The sequence below is a fragment of the Panthera onca genome, chromosome A2, assembly GCF_046562875.1.
Source record: "Panthera onca isolate mPanOnc1 chromosome A2, mPanOnc1 haplotype 2, whole genome shotgun sequence".
Taxonomy (NCBI): domain Eukaryota; kingdom Metazoa; phylum Chordata; class Mammalia; order Carnivora; family Felidae; genus Panthera; species Panthera onca.
In genome coordinates, this window is record NC_138340.1 from 12,440,285 (window position 1) to 12,457,088 (window position 16,804).

The following is a 16,804-nucleotide window of genomic DNA, read 5'->3' on the forward strand; positions in this document are numbered from 1 at the left end:
GGGCCACGGGCGCCACGGAGGGACCTCGGTCCGCGGGCGGCACCCTGCCTACCTGGAGCGGGAGCGGGAATAGGAGCGGGAGCAGGAGCGAGATCTGGACCTGGAGTACGAGCCCGAGGACTTGGACGACCTTGAGTTGGAGCGGGAGGAAGAGCGCCCTCGGCTCTTGGATCTGCTCCGAGACCGTGAGGGTCCACTGCAGGGAGAGAGCTGGTGAGCGGCGCCCCCGGCTTTCGGGAAGACCCCGGGCAAACCTCTGGTGCTGGCGTCTCGGGTTTAACTTGGGCCTCGTGTGAAAAAACCCCCAGGCCCGGGCAGGGGCCGGACTGACCTCCCTCTGCCCCCTGCCCCCTGCCAGGGGGAGACGGGCCAGCCTGGGGCAGGACGTGACAGCGCGTCTGCCCGGCACAGGCAGGGCCCCGCTGTAGTTTGGGGAGGCGGGCGGACCGTGAGCGGACCCCCATGCGCTCACCTGTTCCGCTTTTCCTGGCCCTTCCTCCGCCGCGCCCGCATCTTTGCTCGAAAGAACTCATAGAGGCCGTTCTGCTCCCAGCCTTCGCTGTAAGACACAGGCCTTCCCGTGTGACTCCGTGCGCCTCCCTCCCGCACCCAACTGGGGAAAGTTCACGTCCGGGTGTGCGGCCCTCCCTTCCCTCGTTCATTCGGACACGGAGCAGGGTCCCTCACCCGGGTGAGCAGAGGCCGCCCTTCTTCGCACGGGGAAGCGGGCCGAGAGGCCGGGCCTCCCACTGGGAAGCAGTCAGGCTGGGCTGCACGCCCGGCTCCCATGCCTTTTCCACATCAGTGTTTCCCCAAACAGCTCAAACGGCTGTTAGGGCCTACGATGTTCCTAACAGGGAACCTGGAGCTCTGACTCCCAGACGACAGGCCTGTGGCCCTGCAAAGGGCAGGCCATGAACTGTGAGATCATGAACTGACCCGAAATCAAGAGTCGGACACCCAAACGACCGAGCCACCCAGGCACCCCTACGCCTAGCGTTGTATAGGCCACCACTTTCCTCACCTGGACCTCACACTACCCTGGGCAGAAGGCGTGGAGTCTTTCCCATAAACTAAACTCAGGAGAGTCAGGCCAGGAGAGGGGACAGGGGCCACCCTCCCATCACCAGCTGCATCCCCAGTCTCCCCGAGCCCCGTACCTGTTCCTGGGCCTGTCGTGGGACGGAGGGCTGTAAAAGGCCTCCACAGCCGCCAGCAGCCTCTCGCTGGGCGGCATGGGGGGTGGGAGGCGGATGTCTTTTGGGTCCAAAGGCTTATACTCATGGTCTTCCAGCTGCAGTGAAGAACACAGGTGTCACGCACGCCAGCCGGAATCCCCGTCAGGCCCACCCAGGGTGCTGTGGGCACCGGGGAGTGGGGTGGGGGACATAAGGGCCTGGTCTGATGAGGGTTACCCCGGGCACGAGTGTTCCTCATCCTGTCCTCCTTGAGAAATCCCACTAGGGCTGCGGCCACACCAGTCATCTGATCCCTTAATGAGGCGGTTGAGGACTTTTTGGAGACCAATAAAGGCCAGAGTTCTCCCTCCAGAAAACACGTGAGACACAATCTCCAAGGTGAGATGATGGAAAGGCCCCTCGGTTCACTCACAGACATGATGCAGATCGCAGATACGGCCAGACTTCTGCCCTGTGCCCCCAGCTCCTACCCCAGGGCCCCCTCCCGGGTCAGAGCAGCATCAGCCCGAGCCAGGGAACCCCCTCGCCAGAAACCAGGTCAGTTTGCCGCCCCCTTGCCGCCCCGGCGCAGCCCTTCTCGACTGCCAGTCTGATGGGGCCTCAGAGTAGATGAGAAGTGGCTCCTCTCTCAGCGCATCTCTTGAGCGGTTTGCAGCCCGACCTTGGTCCCCTTGCCCCCCACCCCCACCCCCACCCCCGGCGCTGCCCCTCCCTGGATTTCCTGCAGGCCCAGTTCAGAGGCCACACCTTCTCTGAGAAATCCCTCTGCCGTCAGCCACTGGACAAAGTGGCTTCCCAGGGCCAGGGTCAAGAGGGCTGCACCTCACACCCAGCCTGGCCCGCTGCTCACGGCCACAGAACTTGGGGCACCGGGAGGGAAATGTGGAGGGGGCAGAGGAGACACGGGCCTTGCTCATTCTTGCCCCAGGGATTCAAGTCCAGGTAGAGGCATTGGCTTGGACGCATTCCCACTGACCGCTCAGGCTGGCCGGGCGTAGGGAACCAGAGGGAAGGGGCCCCGGGCGGCAGCATTTGTAGCCTGCGGGGAAGCGGCTCCCACTACTCCTCACATGCGCGAGCAGGTGCTTGCCATGGTGACCTTACCTTCACGAGGGGCGCCATCAGCCCGGCAGGCAGATCGAAGTAGGGCACGTTGGGGACCAGGCTAGGGTCATCATGGTTGATGTGGGGAGGGCCCTGTCGCCGCATGTGGGGGGGCTGCCCATTGAAGCCGTGGGGAGGAGGGCCGAAGTCGGGGTGCTGGGGCCCACCCCAGGGTGGGTGCTCGTTGATCCCAGGATGAGGCATGCGGTGGCCAGGGTGGTGGTGAGGGGGTCCCATCTCTGCAAAACAGAAACTCCTCTCAGGCCCGCTGGGGGTCGTGATCTGGGTGGCGCTGACAGCACAACTGAGATCCACAAGGTGACAAGTGCCCGCGGAAGGGGGTCCAGTGAGGGGCAAAGATGCCAACACCTGCTCGTGGGCAGCCCTGCCCGGCACCTTCTCTCCAGCTGCTTCTCGCTATCTGGGGTGTTGCAGCCAGGTGGGGAGGATCTGGGTTCGGGGGGGACCAGTCCTGCACCCACACCAACACCCGTGGGCTCAAGGCAAAAACAGGGAACCATAAGGGAAATCACAACATTGTAGCAACATTATGGGCTGAATTGTGCCTCCCCACCCCAGTACCCCAGGATATGACTGTTATTTGGAGACAGGGTATTTAAAAAGGTAACTTTCAGTGAGGTCCCACAGGCAGGCCAACACGACCGTCCTGATGAGGCGAGTGGGACACAGGTACACACAGAGGGAGGCCGATGTGAAGACGGGGAGAAGACCCCCTACTCTCACAGCCCCCAGAGCGGGGGTGGGGGTGCGGGGGGGGCAAGACGCCCTGTGCTTTGGTACAGCCCTGGGGAAACCTGTACTGGCCATCAATGTGCTCAGTGGTCCCAACTGAGTTTAGGATCAAGAATGAACTTTAAAACAAACATAGAAGCAGTGACAGAGTAGAAATCATTTTTTAAAAAGAGAAATTTAACTAAATTAGACATTCTTTCCAAAAAAAAAAAAAAAAAATTGGCAACGAACTAGAAAAGATGGTGAAAACAGCCAGACAAGGAACCGGGAAGGGGCACCACGTGCCCACTGTGGGGCTTGGGAGCTACTTTCCTTCCACAAACCCCCACATCCTTCCTCATGTGCAGGACAGACAGACGCAGCGCCCTCTTCCCAGGCTCTGTGGGAAACGGGAGCAGGACTTCCTACCCTGCCAGCCAGCCGGCTGTGTGCCACATGCCTCCACCAGGGCCGCCAGCCTCTGCGTCTCCCCGCCTTCCCAAGGGCCCGGCCTGGGCTTCCACAACATCCCGTGACCCTCTGCTTGTCACCTTGACTCAGGGGACGTGCCAGGTCCCGCAGCAACGGCCCCGAGCTGCGCCATGAGCCCGCTCAGGAGGGCGATCCGTGAGGCGCCTCCTCTGAGCAGGGGACGGGAACGAGGGGCAGGAGAGGGAGGGCGTGTACGGGGCCGAGGACAGTCCCCACGGAGGGCGCCTTCGCACTCACCGGCGGGGAAGTCCCCCTGGGGGTAGTCGAAGCGGTGGGGGTAGGGCGGCCGCTCGAAGGGGTGCCGCGGGGGAAAGTCGTCCTGCATGAAGCGAGGTGGGAAGCGGTTGAAGTTGTGGGGGTGCGGCGGCTGGTTGAACTGTGGGTGCTGCTGGTGGGGCGGGAAGGGTCCCCGGAAGTGGGGCGGCCGCTGCATGCGGAAGGGCGGCTCGCGCTGGCCTCCGCCCCATGGAGGCTGCTCGTGCTGGCTGTTCCAGGGGCCCTCGAACTGGCTGTTCCAGTTGGGGTCGGGCTGGCTGTTCCAGGGCGCGTCCCGCTGGCCGTTCCAGCCGGGGTCCCCACGCTGCTCGCCCCACATGCCCTCATGGCTGTTGTTCCAGGGTGGGCAGTGGGGCGGCCCGCCCTGGTGGTGCGGGTAGGGGGGCTGCTCGGGAGGCTGCAAGGCAAAGGGCGGACGTGAGCCCCCCACGAGGCCGGGCCGGCACCGGCCAACCGCTCTGCGGCACTGGCCTCCGCCCGTGGAGGCGGCCCGGCCCCGACCTGGTGCCACCTCCTTCCCTCTGCCGCGTGGCGGACGCCGTGCCGCCTGGGCGCACCCCGGGCTCACACTCCCAATGCTGCCCCCGCGTCTCAGCAGAGGGGGCTCCCTGTGCCCGCGTCCGGGCCAGGCAGGCCCCGGGGCCGCACGACCACCAGACACAGAAGCTGGCGGATGCCCTCTTGTTCCCCCGCCCCTGGGTGCTTGCAGAGCAGCTGGGCCCGGGGACGCGTGGCGGCGGATGCTGCTCTGACGACACTCCCTTCCCTGTCACTTCCCCTCTGCCCTGCACGGCCCTCTGGGCCCCCTCCCGTACGAACTCAAATCCTGTCTCAGGGTCTGCTCCCGAGGGCCCGTTCCAGGAAGTGTCTTCCTGCAGGGGGAAGAGAACATGAGCTCTGGATCTCACCCAACTGCTGCTGTGAGGCTGAAAACGGGGATTCTGACCCCAAACAGGGCCGGGGGGGGGGGGGGGGGGATGTGCCCGGGAGGACGACCAGAGGGCCCATCTCTAGGGTCACAGCTGGGAAGCTCCGCTGACCACCAGCACAGAGCGGGCCGAGGCTGCACCACACGCTCAGGTCTTTCAAGAAGTCAGAAAGCCAGACTTTAAACGTGGGAGTTACTTCAAAATGTGTAAGATACCACGTGGGCAGGCCAGGCCAAGCGTGCCTCTGCCTCTGGGCAGACCCTCAGGGAGGTGGCCCTCGTCAGGAGCCCATCCGCCAGTCCCCAGAGAGAAGGTGGAGCCTGGAGACACTGAGGGCTTCTGTTTTCCACACCTACAGAATGGGGACGAGAACTGTTCCCTCAGTAGAGGGCACCCACAAAACGCCCAATGGCACACGGCTCACAGCTGGCACCCAGAGGCGCGAGCCGTCTTTACGGAGATGCCCAATCTTTGGTGAAATTAAATCTCTTGTCCTAAAGCTGGGGTGGGGGATGGGGACGCAAAGCCACAGACCCCGCCCGTCAGTCCCAAGCTGACTCCCTCCCACCCCCTCCACAGAGTCCCCTGGCAGGGCTGCATCCATTGGGGGCCGCGGGACGGGCCAGAAGCTGTCTAATCAGATCCAGTGACCAGAGAGCAGGCGGATCTTTCCAGTATTTCCCAGTCATGCGAAGCTGGATGAGATGACCCTAGCCTAGAAATTCTGACCCCAAGGAACCAGAGGCAAAGGGCAGCATCTCTGCCCCAGAAAGCACTGCCAGCCTTCCGTTTCTGACCTTCCTTTTCTACGCAAGCACCATGTTCTTTGCAGGGTGACAAAATGTTGGCACTGTGCTAGCTGAACCAGTTAAAGGGGCAGAAACCGTTCACCTGGCTGTACTCAAACCCTATGAAGCTTCCCAGCCCTCACAGAACACAGGGTCCTGTGCTCCTAAGGCCGGAAGGTAGTAGCAGGGATGGGTGTGAAGAGCTGACTTGCCTTGTTCTGCCCCTGCCCCTCAGCAACGTGGGGCTGGTCTCTCTCCCCTACCCGCTCAGCCCCAGGGCCGTGCTGCAGAATCTCAGGTTTCCCCAGCAAGCCAGGAAAAGCCCATCGACCCACACAGGACAGCGCCCACCCCCCACCCCCCCCCCCAAGTTTGGGAAAATACCTGCTGCTGGCCCCAAGGAGCCACGGGATGAGGCTGGTCAAACCACGGGGGCTTGTTAGGTGGGATCTGATCGTGGGGTCCAGGGCCCCGGGGGCCGGCAGCGGCAGGATCCTGGACTCCCCCGGAGGCGTCGTACTCAGAGGAGCCAGGCATCTGGATGGGAGGCTTGCTGTCATCTAGAGCCAGGCAGGAAGGTGGTTAGCAAGGACAACAGTCAGCAGGAGGCGCCGCCCGAAAAGATGTTCAGCGACCACTGCGGGACCAACCCAGGCGGGGCCTTTACCTCTCAGTAAACCCCTGCTGTGTGACCCCACTGGAAAGCGATCGCCTACAGGACGGCAGTGAGAAGCGGGGGGACTGACCTCACACACGACATACCCCCTCCTCTGAAAGCCTCCCAACACCTTAACTTCTGCCCCATCTCTCGTTTGCTCAAAAATTCCCACTACTGATTTTTATTAAATGTCCTTTCTACATCTTGTTGAAAGATCATTCTTCCCCAGCTCATCGGTTATCTCATGACACTCTTTACATGTCGAACCATCCTTCCGCATTCCTGGGGCAAACCCTATTTGACCGTGATGTGCCTTTAAATACTTTGCTGGATTTCAGGTGGTAAGTAGTTGTGCATTTGTATTCAGAAGTGACGTTGCAGGACCTTTATCGCTCTCTTTGTCCATCTGATGTAAAACTTATTCTGGTCTCAAAAAATGATCTGGGCAGCTTTCCTCTCTCTGCGTTCTCTGGGGTAGTTCGTACAGGAAAGGAATCCTCTGACTTGTAAGGGTTTGGTCATATTCACCTGTGAAATCTCCGGGCCTAGTGTTTGGAAACAGGTTAGAATCTGGCCCTGGGACTGGGCCTGGTTTGGGGCCCACGGAACCGGAGTCCTTCTCTGCGGGAGAAGGCTGCCTTCCTGAAGCTGCCTCCCAGGGTGGGTGCTGAGGGAGCCCCGTACCAGGCTGGGTGGTTGGCGGGATGGCAGGGGTGGGTGTGGGGGCCGGAGGCGGGGCAGGCGGCGGCGGGGTGGCCTTGACTTCAGCTTCCATCTGTGGCATTTGGATCTGCTGCTGCTGCTGCTGCTGCTGCTGCTGCTGCTGCTGCTGGGCCAGGCTGTTGACAAACTCCTCGTGCTGCGTCTTGAGGGTCTGGATCTGCTGCTGGAAAGCTAGCTGCACCGGCTGGACCACCGAGGAGTACTCGTTGATGAGTGTCGCCTGGCAGAGAGAGAGGAGAGCAGCCGGCGCTCAGGATGGCAGCCTCAGGGCTCGCTGCCTCGGCCCAGACCTTCTGGAGCAAACCCCGGAAAGCCCCTGGAATCTGGGACAGTGCCTTGGGCAGTGAGGCCCAGGAGCCCGGAGCAGGCAGGCAGGTGACTGTCACGTAATAGTCTCGACAAGCACAGAGCCTTCGAATCTAGCCAAAAACCGGTGACAAGAATGTTCGTTGCAGTTAAGTAAATCCCTGGTAAAGGGAACAAGCCTCGACAGCCATGTCCTTGACTGTCACACGACTGTTAAAAACTCAACGCTGAGGGGCCCCTGGGTGGCTCAGCCAGTTAAGGAGCCAACTCCTGATTTCAGCTTAGGTCATGGTCTTCCAGTTCTGTGGGTTTGGGCCCTGTGTCGGGCTCTGCACTATGAGCCTGTGACTCTTGCTCTCCCTCTCTCTGCCCCTCTCCAGCTCGGCACTCTGTCTCTCTCAAAATAAACTCAAAACAAAACAAAACAAAAAACCAAAAAACAAACAAACAACAACAAAAAACCCACAAACACTGACAAAATTCTAGGTTACGGTCCTCACTCGCTACACAGCTCTGAGCAAGTCACAACCTCCCTGAACCTCAATTTCCTCATCTGTAAAATGTAACGGTAATGGGACCTACCTCCAAGGATTTGAGGGAGAACCCAGTGAAATAACATACGCAAAGAGACTAGGGCAGCACCATGAACATGAGCTGTTGTCACCAACTCAGCAGAAAAAAGCAGTTAACGTCACCGACCGGGTGTTTTATTTCACGACAACAAAAAACGGGAAAGTGTTTTTAAAAGTACACCACGCACTTGCTCCTCCTGCCTCTCTGAGCATGAAAGCTTCTCCCCTGCGGGGAGGTGGCATTCAAGACCATCAAGAGGACACAGCCAACACAGCTTCTGACACTCCCACCAGATCTCTGCAGAAAAACGCTACCTTTCGGCCCGAGGAAAGGGGTAGGAGCTCTGCTTTTTCTTCTAGCAGCTGTGGATGGGGCAGCGATGCCGGTGCCACAGTAGAGGTGACCAAGGACACCCGGCTGGTCCTCCCCTCCCGGCCCCGCACCCCTGTCCTCAGAGAGGAGGCAGACATGCACGTACGGGGCACGACCACGACGGCTAAGACTGCCTTGAGGCTTTCTGACGCTTCCGTTGTGCGGAAGCCAGCCCGGAGGACCGGCGCCAACAGGCCAGAGACTGCCAACAGCAGGGCCTGAACGGGGCAGCCCGGTCGCCAGAGCACCAGGGAAAAGGCAGGCGGGCTCAGCGGGCAGGGGCTCCCTGGCTACTGTGGACAGGGCGGGAGCCCCCACAGGCTGCTGTTCGGAGCCCGGCCTCCCACTGCTCACCACCGCCCCGGAGACACGTGCAGGAGCCCAGTTTGGAAGACGCCACCCAGCCTCTGAAATCCCCACCCCACCCCACCAGCCGTTCCTGGCCCAGGCGGGGGCTGCGGTCCCCTCGACTTGTGGCAACGTGCTGGGGTCGCAGACGCCCCACCCTCCGGGCCCTGCGGGGGGATCCGCACCGTTCCCGGGGAGCGGCGCGGGTGGAGGTGGCGCCCACCTGGTACTGGCCGAGCCCCAGGGCTGGGCTCTGTAGCTGCTGGATGATGGAGTCGTCAAAGTAGCCGTTCTTCTCCCAGAGCTGCAGGAGCTGGACGTGGGGGGAGGAGGGAGAGGCCGCGTCAGAAGAAAATTCAGCACCACCACCCCCTCTCCCCCCACCCCCCGGCCCTCTCCCCCTGCCTCTCCCGGCTGCCCCACGTACCCGGGCGATCTTCTGCTGCTTGTCCTCCTCCACGGCCAAGAAGCTGGTGCAGTAGATGGGCACCACGACTTTCTGCAGGGCGGCCAGCAGCTCCCTGGCCTGCTTGCGCTGGCTGTGAGGGAGAGACCTTCCGCGCGTCAGGGCCCTGGGGCGGGACCCGGCCACGCGCCCGTTACCATTGCGGCTCCAGCCACAGCACCCTCTGCCTTCTCGGGACACGGGCCCCCAACCCGGCCGGGACGAGGGCTGGGCTCCCCACAAGACCTATGCTGGCATCTGGGCCCAAGTGACAGACGGACAGCAATGGGAGGAGGGAAAGAACAGCCTGGGGACCTTCAGGGCGAGGCCTGTCACCCTGGTCTCCTGATCAGTAAGACAACCCTTTCCCCCCGGTGATGGACACAAGGCCTGTAGGAACCCCAGCTGTCTTTGTGGCCTCACTCAGCCCTGTCCCCCCCTATGCACAAGGAGATCTTGGCTCGAGCTCCGCATCTCAGGAGGCAGAGGGAGCGTGCTGGCCATGCCAGCCGGCCCGTCCTCACAACTTCCTGGGGGGCACTCTGTGTACATGGGTGTGGAGGCCCCTGTGGCTGTGCAGTTAGGTGGCAGAACCCGGTGGTACACGTTGCCTCCTGCAGGAGGATGCAGGGCAGAAGACGAGCAGCCCAAGGCCCTCCCAGCACCTAGCTCACCAGAGAGTGCTCCGAGAGAGCAGGGAATGCAGCCCTGGGAAGAGGGACAGGGGAGGGGAGAAGGGGAGGGCAGTCCTAGGAGGAGGACAGGGTGCAGCACTAGGCTTCTGGACAGAGCAGAGCTCAGGAGGAGCATGGCTGGACAGCTACCAGAAACAGGGCCGTCTCTGCAGAGCTGCCCTGGTCAACACAGTGGCTGGTCAAAGCAGGAGAGCAGAGAAGGTTCTGAGCGGCTGCCTATTTCCCCACAGCAGAAAAATAATGGAGGGACAAAGCAGGGAGTGGCCGGGTGGTAACAGAGCCATCTGCCTGGCACAGGAAACAGGGAGCGGAGGGGCGGGGACCCAGACCACACACTCGCGGCAGGAGATGGGACGAGATGGGGTGAGGGTCGGGAGGGAGGCGGGCAGCTTCTGCTGCTCTCGCGGGAGCCGTCCCCTTCAGCCAGGCCAAGCTCAAAGCCAAACTTGGCAGCCAGTCTTGACGGCTAAGCGCTAGCCTCACCAGTAATCTGTGCTTCTGGTTTCCTCTCCAGGACTGCTTTGGCTCAGGTGTCTGATTTTTTTTAAGTTAACCTTTGTCGTAAGGTACCAAAGAGGCTGTGCAGAACTAAACGCTGGCCTGGCCTCGGGAGGGCTGTGTGTGTGGTGGGGGTGGGTTTCAGGGCGGTGGGACAGAGGGTAGCAAAGAGGACCCCATGGGAGGGACCTGAAGCAAAGCAGAGTCGGGCAGCAGGGTGACTGAGTGAGCGAGTGTGTGTGTGTGTGTGTCAACGAAGAGAAGCGGGCAGCTGACACAGATGCCTAAAGACACCCAGAAGCTGCCCGAGGAAAGTAAGGAGTCAGGGGACGGTGACCCGGTGACATGAAGGGTCTAGGGAAGGGGCCAAGATGTCGGGGATGGTGGGGTGTCCTCCCGACGGAGGGCTCATGGCTCAGACCAATCCTCCTCTGGGGTCTTTGGACACGCGACGCCCACGGTCCCGGGCCAGGCCAAGCTACTGAGTGCAGAACAGCAGCCCAGTAGAGGGCCAGAAGAGGGGGGACAGGCAAGGCGGAGCCTGGCAGGGCCCTCACCAGTGGTGCAGCACGTCGTTGATCAGGTAGATGAGGTGCAGCCGCAACTCGAAGTGTGCCCCGTCGGCTGTGATGCGGTTCCGGAGGTGGCCCGCCATCAGCTCGCAGTGAGGAGGGGACTTGGCGTTGCTAAACATCCAGTTCTTCCCGGCCTGCAACAGCCAGGCCGATGGTGAGCAGGGATGAGCTCCCCGCCGGGCCACCACGGGGGCAGGCGCCCAGGAGGCCGAGGGCGGGCCCTGAGGGCGTGGCGTCCAAGCGCTCGGCTGCACACCCAGGCTTCTGGCTCCCTCTCCCCGGAAGCAGCACACCTGCCCGCAGCGCTCGAGAGCGGAGACAAGGGGCAGATGGGGATCCCCCCGGAGCACTGCCACCCTACGCAGGCCGCAGGAGGCTCCCATCTCATCGGGAGCGCCAGATTCTGGGAGCGCCCGCCCAACCCCCCCTCCCGTGCTCACCGAGATGGCATCTTTGGTGCACGTGTCGATGATGGGTTGAAGCAGGTTGTCAAACTCATTCATGTCCAGCTGGGTCTCCTCCAGGAGCTTCTGCATCTGCTGCTCCACCGCGTGGGCCACGGCCGCTGTCACCTGCTCCTGGGAGGCCAAGCAGGAGGGAGGCTGAGTGAGGAGGGACCTCAGCCCAGGCTGAGCCGGGCCCATCCACGCCCTGCCCCCAGCATCAGGAGGTCCTGTCCCTCACACCTGAAGCCCGAGACACGCATCGGGGACAGTCATGGTCACAGCCGTGACCAGGGCGGGCAGGGAGAAGATAGAACAAGACAAAGCGTAGCAAGAGATGGTATCTGCCCCCGAGGCGATGGATGGAAAAACGAACACCCAGAGGGGCAGCCAATCAATTCAACAAAAACAGAATGAAAACTGAGCGACCAGTGTGGACAAACAGTCCAAAGACAACATACAGTCACCGGTCAAGGGAAAAGAGAGCAACCACACTAGCAGTCGGGGAAACGGGAGTTAAAATGTGGCGCGGGGTCTCGCACACTAGATTTGCAGACCGCAAAGCGGCTGAGGCCCAGTGCTGCTGTGGGCTGGGCAGTCAGCTCAGGGCTGGCCGAGCCGGGCCACCCAGTCCCGGACAAGCTCTGCATGGGAACCGAGGGGGAGCGCTCTGGAAGGTTTTGTTTTCGGCAAAATGACAGTAGTTTTACGTCTTGAACCTAGTAATAGAAATGGAGCTGGCGTTTCAGGTGTTTTATTTTTTATTCATCCTGTTTTTCTGGCAACTCGTCCTGCTGTACTTTGCCAAAAACTCAAACCGTGACAAATCAGGACCAAAGGGTCCTTCCCCGTGACAGCCTGGGGTGGCCTAGCTAGCGGGAGCTGGGGCCAACGGCACCAGAGGCCACCCGGCCTTCGAGCACGTGGCCCCACTTGTGGACGTCCACCCCATCACGAAGGGTGTCCGCGCGTCAAAGAGCTCGTGGAATGACTTCACGAAGAACTGTGTCCCGCGTCAGGGGCCCCGCTAAACACATCCCAAGGGGTGGCAGCCCTGTCTTCAGTGCTGGCACATGGTGGCGGATTCTTCTGATAACCATTCTCAGTCCCAACACACAGATGCAAACGCTGAGGCCCAGGCTGAGCTCCGGCTACCCGCCTCAGGACCAAGAGGGGAAGCAGGGAGGGCCCCAGGCCTCCTCAGGACCCCCCCTCCTCCCAGGGCCAGCAGGGGAGGGAGGGAGAGGGCAGAGGAGGAGCAGGCCCCGTACCTGTCTGAGAGCTAAGAGGTGCTGCTCCTGCTGCTGCAGGTTCCACTGGCTCTGCTGGATGAGCTCGTCCATGGATGGGGCTCCCTGGGCCGGCGGGATGGGCGCAGCCGGGGCCAGCGGGGGCTGCGGCAGGGGCGGCAGGGCCGCGGCCGGCTCCAGCTCTGGGGCCTGCTGCTTGCAGATGACTGGTGACAGAGGAGGAAAGGTGGCCCCCATGAGGAGGTGGCCAGGGCCCAAGCGTCCCCTTGGCTGCCCGTTGGGCAGCTCCAAGGCGCAGAGACTTCCCCTCCCTATTTGAGCCGTCCACAAGAGGACCCCCATGCTGCACGGCAGCCCCTCACTCTGAGCCCGGCTCCTCCCGCTCTGCCCTCAACTCGAAGGGCCCTAGTCCTGCCCTCGACCCTAAGGGCCCTCTTCTGTGTGACGTCACCTTGCCCTTCCCTAGCCTGCCATCTGGCCTTGCCAATGGCCTTCCAGCTGAGACTGAGCCCATCACCCCCCACCCTCTCCACCCCTCACCCAGGCCCCAGCCCAAGTTGAACCCAGATCATAAACAGCCCCACCCCAAGGGGGTCTCTCGTTCCCCAGCCTCCTCAGCAGTTTCTGTCTGTAAAAACTTTGTCTCACGCCTCCTCTCAACAACTTTACAGCTGAGGCTCATCTTTAATTCTGCGCCTCCCGTTTATCTCGTTCCGTGGCGGTCTGGCTCTGCACCCCCCTCCCGCCAACCCCTGTGGACATCCTTCTTCAGGCCGGCGGCCCGGTCTCAGGCCCCAGTCTCACTTGGCCTGTGTGGCTGCCCCCAGGCCCCGTCGTCTTTCCCTGCCCGACCCTGGGATGCCGGGATGCCTAGTTCCACCCTCTTCTCTGCGCGAGCCCACAGGGGAGCGTGACATGGTAACTTGAGGCTGCAGTTACGTTCGCAAGCCACGGCTCCTACCTCTGTTGTCACCATCCTGTATTCCTTGCACTGTGGATCCGATTACAGACCCAACAGCCCACGGGCTTTCCACAGGCACCTCAAACAGGCACACGTGTCCTCTCGCCACGTGCTCCACCTCTCCAGGGCCCTTCCCAGGCTCCGTGGCTGGCACAGTTAGGCCCACGCCCGAAGCCCAGGAGGTCTGGGCACTCCCCACTCCCTTGCACCCTACACTGACAGGTCACTCCGGGTAGTCAAATCGGAACCTCCTACATCACACTCCGATCTGTGTCCCTGCCGTCACTGCTGTGACTCTGCTGTCACCTGCATCACCCTTGGAACTGGTCTCCCGAGTCCAGTCCTGCCCTCTACACCTCTTCGCAATACCACAGCCAGAGTGCTGCTGGTGAAAGTGTGGTCCGAGGGTCAGCCCTTGGCGAAACCCGGACCGAATGTACAAATGGCCAACAATCATTCTGGCATCTTCATAGCGGCTTGATGGTTCGCAGTTCACTTTATCGTATTTTGCCATAGTACACTTTCCACAACAGGTCGGGTTTTAAAAAAATGAAAAATAAAATCTAATTCTTCACCAGAGTTTGTGAAGCGCCATTCTAGAACAGTCTTGGGCTCACTCTTCTCAAACTACCAGGGTGAAGGGCCAGCTACACAGTGGCTAAGCCTGCTCCAGAACACAGTACTGAAATCCTCCAAGATCTCTCCAAAAGCTTCCAGAATTCCTAAGTCCCTGGCAAGCCAGCCCTCCGTCATCTGTACCCTGGCCTCTGTCCACTCCAACAACCCTTCCTTCTCTGGGTTTTAGCCACCCTGAGCTGTTGCTCCCTCCACTCCCAACCCTCCCTAAGGCTCTTTCCTTTGCCTAAACACTGCTCTCCTCTGTTTCCATCTGACCAACTCTGACATCCTCTTTAATCTCAACAGAGACGTCGTTACCAGCAGAAGGCATTTCCTGAGCCAACTTCCCCTGTTAGAAGCACCCCATCCTTCCCCCCCACCCCCGTTATAATGCCAAGTCCCAAGCAGCCCCCAATTTCTGACAGTCCAGGGAGGGAGTGGGCTCCCTTGCAGGGAAAACAGCACCTCACCTCATGGTCACTTGGGCCAAAGCACTGTCCTCCTCTGCCTGGTTATGACACCCTCATAAATATCCAACTGGGACCCTAGTTCATGGATTTACCCCTTAACCCTACTTGCCCCCATGCCCACTCCCTCTGACCCAACCTGCTGACCTAATTCAGACCTTACCATCAAATGCCCTGTTCCGTCACGTGCAGACCTCACTGGTCCCAGCCTCCATTCATGCTCCCTCCACCCTGTCTTCCACACTGGCCCCACAAACCTGACCCGCCTCTCCCTTCTTTCTTTTTTTTTTTTTTTTTAAATTTTTTTTTTAACGTTTATTTATTTTTGGGACAGAGAGAGACAAAGCATGAACGGGGGAGGGGCAGAGAGAGAGGGAGACACAGAATCAGAAGCAGGCTCCAGGCTCTGAGCCATTAGCCCAGAGCCCGACGCGGGGCTCGAACTCACGGGCCGTGAGATCGTGACCTGAGCTGAAGTCGGACGCTCAACCGACTGAGCCACCCAGGCGCCCCGCCTCTCCCTTCTTTCAAACACTCTCGTGGCTTTCCACTGCCTGTAGCAGCTGTTTTCAAGGTGATGTGCTGGGGCTGATGAATGGTTGCTCCAAAACACTTAAGTACATACAACAATTTGCCTACAATTGCAGGCAAACCCCCACCTACACCTCAAACCTAACTCCTAACTGGCACCAAATGAACTACTGGAATGAGAGAGAAAATCCAAACTTTCCCCTGGTATTTATCACTCCAGCTCAAACCCTTCCCTCCTCTACACACGTTCTAGGCTCTAGCCATGGTGGGCTTCTCACAGTACTCTTATGGCTCCCTAAACACACCGTGTTTATTCAAGCCAACGCACATTTGCTGTTTCTTACCAACTTTTTATTGAACACCTACTACCTACCATGTATTATATAACACAACGATCCAAACAAGGTCTGGTTGGCTTCGGGAAACCTATAGTCTTAGGAAATATACACCTTTCGATGCCTACCACTTGGCAACCCCCTACTTATTCACTTAATGTCATCTACAAGCTTGAAATGTGATACTAAACAAGACAGATGTGGGCTCTTACCACGCGGTGACTATTATTCAAAGGCCATTCTAAACCCATCTTAAACTCTTTGAGAGCAGGGCTGGAAGCCTGATACACAACTCAGCGAACATAAATAAATGGCAAATATCTGCCAAGAACTAAAACCCAAAGAGCAAGTCTTTTAGATCTGGACTGCAAACACCTGAAATGCACAAAAATCTTGCTAGACCCCAGAGTCCCGCAAAGGGTTCTGGACACCTGCCACTAGGGTCCCAGTCCAGCCTCTATCACTTCCGCTCTGGAAAACACTGAAGTAGCCACTCTACTTCTGCTGACCAAAGTCATCACATCTGCAAAACAATACAGAAATCCTTTATCCGGAGCCCAGGAAGAGGATCAATAACCTCGTTCTCTATTACACTCGGACCCAGCAGCCGCTCGGGGCAGGGCCCTGGGATTGTGAAGGCCGAGCTGTCCCATTTTCAGAGACTGAGCATGCGGCCGAAAGAAGGCGGTTTGTGGCAGAGCACGAACTGGAGTCGGAGAACGGAATCGCTTGGAAGGGGCGGCCTGAGAGCTGGAGAGAACTCACGCTGCTGCTGCTCCAGCGCCAACTTGCACTTGTAGTAACTGTAGAACTCGCCTCCGAACAGAAACGAGAATTTCGGGTTGTCCTTCTGCTTTTCCATCGTCATCTTCTCAAACTCGGGCCCGTTGCGAGCCACGAACTGGGCCAGCTTGTCGATGACATTTCGAAGCTCCTGGTCTGGAGGACGGAGAAAAGGCCACGCGGGGCGTCAGGGAGGACCGCCCAAATCCGGGAGCCCTGGCGTCCCAGCCCCCGTCCGCCAGGCCGGGGTCCCTGGGGCTGGGCCCCGGAGAGGCCGCCCTTGTACGGGTCCCGATAGAGGCCACACGCGCGCCGGGGATGCGGGGACCCGCGGGAGAGGCCGCAGGCGAACCCGGGCGGCCGAGCCCCGCCCCCTCCTAGGCCCGGAAACCCCGGAAGGCGGGGCGGGCCAAGAAGGGATTCCGGGGAGAGAGAAACGGTCCCCGAGCCGAGGCTGGGCCTCACCGTCGGGCGGCAGGGGCATCTCCATGGCTCCGGCCGCAAGGAACGTCCTCCGGCGCCTCACGATCGCCCACCAGCCCCGTCTGCGGAAGCCGGCCGGAAGTGGCGCGAGGGAGCCGTTTACGGCTGGTCTCGCGGGCGGCTTCCGCCCTCCACTTACGGCCGTCGCCGGGAAACCGCGGAAGGGAGGGCAGAAGGCGGGCGGGAAGAAGCCGCGCGATACTGGTCGCTAGTGATGCGC

At 60.4% G+C, this 16,804-nt stretch overlaps 1 protein-coding gene across 2 annotated transcripts in view; it reads right to left on the reverse strand.

The window, feature by feature from the left end:
• The window catches only part of CHERP (calcium homeostasis endoplasmic reticulum protein), a 19,220-nt gene extending 2,510 nt beyond the window's left edge, over positions 1–16,710 (reverse strand). Inside the window, exons 1-14 of one of the 2 annotated variants that reach the window (XM_078443232.2) lie at positions 16,567–16,710; positions 16,084–16,257; positions 12,428–12,612; positions 11,154–11,291; positions 10,696–10,847; positions 8,928–9,039; positions 8,724–8,813; positions 6,863–7,121; positions 5,905–6,080; positions 3,765–4,200; positions 2,304–2,542; positions 1,161–1,294; positions 473–559; positions 53–196 (exon numbers count right to left, since the gene is read on the reverse strand). In XM_078443232.2, the coding sequence (XP_078299358.2) occupies positions 53–196; positions 473–559; positions 1,161–1,294; positions 2,304–2,542; positions 3,765–4,200; positions 5,905–6,080; positions 6,863–7,121; positions 8,724–8,813; positions 8,928–9,039; positions 10,696–10,847; positions 11,154–11,291; positions 12,428–12,612; positions 16,084–16,257; positions 16,567–16,591 (2,351 nt within the window). In that variant the 5' untranslated portion in view covers positions 16,592–16,710. Of the gene's footprint in view, positions 1–52; positions 197–472; positions 560–1,160; positions 1,295–2,303; positions 2,543–3,764; positions 4,201–5,904; positions 6,081–6,862; positions 7,122–8,723; positions 8,814–8,927; positions 9,073–10,695; positions 10,848–11,153; positions 11,292–12,427; positions 12,613–16,083; positions 16,258–16,566 lie in introns of both variants that reach the window. The other variant, XM_078443231.2, reaches the window with a different exon arrangement.
• Between the last annotated feature and the right edge of the window lie 94 nt (positions 16,711–16,804).